This window comes from Oncorhynchus clarkii, unplaced genomic scaffold (assembly GCF_045791955.1).
Source record: "Oncorhynchus clarkii lewisi isolate Uvic-CL-2024 unplaced genomic scaffold, UVic_Ocla_1.0 unplaced_contig_3036_pilon_pilon, whole genome shotgun sequence".
Taxonomy (NCBI): Eukaryota; Metazoa; Chordata; class Actinopteri; order Salmoniformes; family Salmonidae; genus Oncorhynchus; species Oncorhynchus clarkii.
The window spans coordinates 1-3,711 of NW_027258470.1; the positions used below are offsets into that span (position 1 = coordinate 1).

Sequence of the window (3,711 nt, forward strand, 5' to 3'; positions counted from 1 at the left end):
CATATATATATATAGAACAGATAGGTGTCATAATGCCTAGTGCTAGAGGAGTCCAGCAGCGGAACTTTGGACTTTTCTGAGTTTATGGAAGGTTCTGGAACTGATCCTAGGGAGGGAGATGGATCTGGAACTTGGTGCTGTTCAGATTTATTTGAGGGTTCTGGAACTGATCCTGGGGAGGGAGATGGATCTGGAACTTGGTGCTGTTCAGATTTATTTGAGGGTTCTGGAACTGATCCTGGGGAGGCAGATCTGTACACACTTCACCTGCTGCGTGTGATTTCTGGTGCACTTTCAATGTTCCCGTTCTAGCAAAGCTCTTTCCACATTCTCCACAGATGTACGGCTTCTCTCCTGTGTGTGTTCGCATGTGATCTTTCAGGTGTTGTGAATGAGCAAATTTCTTCTCACACTGATCGCAGATATGAGGTTTCTCTCCAGTGTGCATTCGTAGGTGTGCTTTGAGCTGTTGCGAATGAGCGAATCTCTTCTCACACTGATCACAGACAAACGGCTTCTCTCCAGTGTGTGTTCTCATGTGTGATTTCAGGTGTTGTGGTTGAGTGAATTTCCTCTCACACTGATCACAGCTAAATGGCTTCTCTCCTGTGTGCGTTCGCAGGTGTTCTTTCAGGTGTTGCGAATGACCAAATTTCTTCCCACATTGATCACAGCCGTAAGGTTTCTCTCCAGTGTGCATTCTCTGGTGAACTTTCAACCTGCCTGATTCACGGAAACTCTTCCCACACCGGTCACAGCTGTACGGTTTCTCTCCTGTATGAGTCAGCTTATGTTTAATCAGGGTTCCTGACAGAGCAAAACTTTTCCCACATAGATCACAGCTGTAAGGCTTCTCTCCTGTGTGTGTCCTCCGATGGTTAGCCAGGGTATGTGATTCAAAGAAACTCTTCCCACAATCCGCGCAGCTGTAAGGCTTCTCTCCCGCATGTTGTTTTCGCTTGTGCTTTGCCAGGGATCCCGGATTGACAAAGCTCTGCCCACACTGATCACAGACATACGGTTTCTCTCCTGTGTGCGAACGACGGTGGCTGGCCAGTAGGCCTGACTGAGAAAAGCTCTTCCCACACTTCTCACAGCTGTAGGGTTTCTCTCCGGTGTGCGTTCGCTGGTGTCGGTTCAGATTGAAGGCTACGTTAAAAGTCTTCCCACATACATCACAGCTATGCGGTTTCTCTCCAGTGTGTGTTCTCAGATGAGTTGCCAGGCTTCCTGACTGTGTGAATGTCTTCCCACACTGATTACAACTGTAAGGCTTCTCTCCAGTGTGTGTTCGCTGAGTCACTTCCGACTGTCGAGGCTTCCCAGCTTCACGGCAGTCTGCAGCGTCCCCATCACCATCAGACTGGCTGGGACTCGAGGACACGCTGCTTGATGCACTGGAGCTCACGGTTACATGTCTACCATCCTGCTGTATACCTCGGATGTCCTCTTTCAGTCGGAGTAACCAAGACTTTGAATCCTCATTTTCCCAGATTTCCTCCATGATTTGACGCCGCAGCGTGCGTTCACTGTTTTCTTTACCTTTGAACCGATCCTCGGAGCCTATTCCACAACGAACGCACAGGTAACATAAGTTGTCCTTGGTTAGAGTGTATAAACTCTGTTCCAGTCCATCCAACAGCTTGTCCCTCTTCCGACTCATGTTGTCCTGCTGTTGGGAACAACAACAATGCAGTCAATGGCAAGACAGCAGGAAGTCCATACACTTTAGATGACCTGTAGAAGAAGAAGAGAGCAGGAAGTCCATACACTTTAGATGACCTGTAGTAGAAGAAGAGAGCAGGAAGTCCATACACTTTAGATGACCTGTAGTAGAAGAAGAGAGCAGGAAGTAAATTAACTGTAAAAAAACAGCAGGAAGTCCATACACTTTAGATGATCTGTAGTAGAAGACAGCAGGAAGTCCATACACTTTAGATGATCTGTAGTAGAAGACAGCAGGAAGTCCATACACTTTAGATGATCTGTAGTAGAAGACAGCAGGAAGTCCATACACTTTAGATGATCTGTAGTAGAAGACAGCAGGAAGTCCATACACTTTAGATGATCTGTAGTAGTAGAAGGATAGTGTCAAAATATATATATATCCAATACTTTGATGTTTACTGATCACATGTTACCGATTGAATATTTCCATGGCATTTCAACTTTTGATGTGAAACCGACATGCTGTTGTAATATCAATGAATGCTTTTTATGTACATTGTATGTTTATTTAACATTAGTATTTAGAGGCTATTAATCAACACTTTACACTCTAGCCCGTAAACGGGTTGAAAATGGCAGATTAGGTCACTGATAAGGGAATTACATTGGAACACAGTGGCTGTACAGTAACATTCTACACATGATGTCAGAGCTGTATGAGATTCAACTGATAGATGCTCAGATTAGGTCACTGATAAGGGAATTACATTGGAACACAGTGGCTGTACAGTAACATTCTACACATGATGTCAGAGCTCAGAGCTGTATGAGAGTCAACTGATAGATGCTCTAAAAACGTGAGCACCACACACACACACACAACAAGATCTCACACCCATCCCTCCTGCTAATTGGAACTTCTGCGCATTGTGTTGTCTGAGTAAGAGAGGACTCGATGTGTTCTGAGTTAAGGATTAGAATAAATTCCACTCTGATGTCATTCATATAAGCATCTTGGAGATGCAGGGTAGATATGGAGATGCAGGACTGGGTTCCAAACCCCAAAAAACGACAAGTGCTATCTTCAGTTCCTCAATGGCAAAGCTAGGAGAGTTTTTTTTTTAAAACACCTTAAAGATGATGGCTCTTTCGCTGTGTCAAAGTGCAATGAGATGACTTAGTATCAGAACACACATTGAAGAGGTGTGTGGCCACTTGGAGACAGACACCAGTTAGTCCTCTCACTGAAACCCTTGTCATTTCTGGGGTCTTAGTTGCACCCTCCCAAGCCCTTGATCCTGACTGCATTACACATAAGAGTAATTGGATGAAGGCATCTTCTGTACAGGGGAGTTTTGTTAATAGCCCCGATGCTTGGTCAGAACATTAACACACAACACGTGTGGTAAGGTTAGGAAGCATAAGGACCTTCTTCTTTCATATCAGACAAAACTCATTTTTACAAAAAAACAAAAAAAAGTTAAATTGATGCATTCTAATTATGTTTCTGAATGTCTCCAGTGTATTTTAGGATGCTATAAAGAGAGGACCATAGATGTTATTTATATAATACCATCTACTGTATTCTGTGAAGCTATGTTGTAATCGTATATTCTAATATTTAAAAAGTTGTGTGTGGAGGGAACCATTTTAAGGGAACGCATCTCATTTCGTGACGTAATTCACCAAATCGTCTCTAGAACATGACAATATCATACGTGTATAATAATACATTAAAAAACGTTAACCTTGATTGAATAAGACACAAATAAACCTTCCACTATTCTATAAAGACGCGTCCAGTAAAGTCACGTAAATTTACCGCACATATTCATTGAGTTGGCGCTGCCTATTTAGCTTACAGTTAGCGAACGATAGCATGCTAACTCACCAGCGGTAAAAGGACAAGTCCAAAGTTTCCACGGGATGACCGTTACTTTCGTTGACGTTGAGATTGAATTGTCGTTGCTCTGAGGTCAGTTTGTCGATGTACTTTATAGATCGAGTGTATAAAGTATTCCAAGCACAGAATATTTGGTGAAG

The 3,711-nt window shown here is 43.2% G+C and overlaps 1 protein-coding gene across 1 annotated transcript; it reads right to left on the bottom strand.

The window, feature by feature from the left end:
- Positions 1–106: 106 nt before the first annotated feature.
- LOC139397089 (zinc finger protein ZFP2-like) lies at positions 107–3,711 on the bottom strand. The gene is made up of 2 exons (XM_071143954.1): positions 3,560–3,711; positions 107–1,672 (listed from the first exon to the last, which is right to left on the bottom strand). The coding sequence occupies exon 2, from the start codon at positions 1,661–1,663 to the stop codon at positions 107–109; it is 1,557 nt and encodes a 518-aa protein (XP_071000055.1). The 5' UTR covers positions 1,664–1,672; positions 3,560–3,711.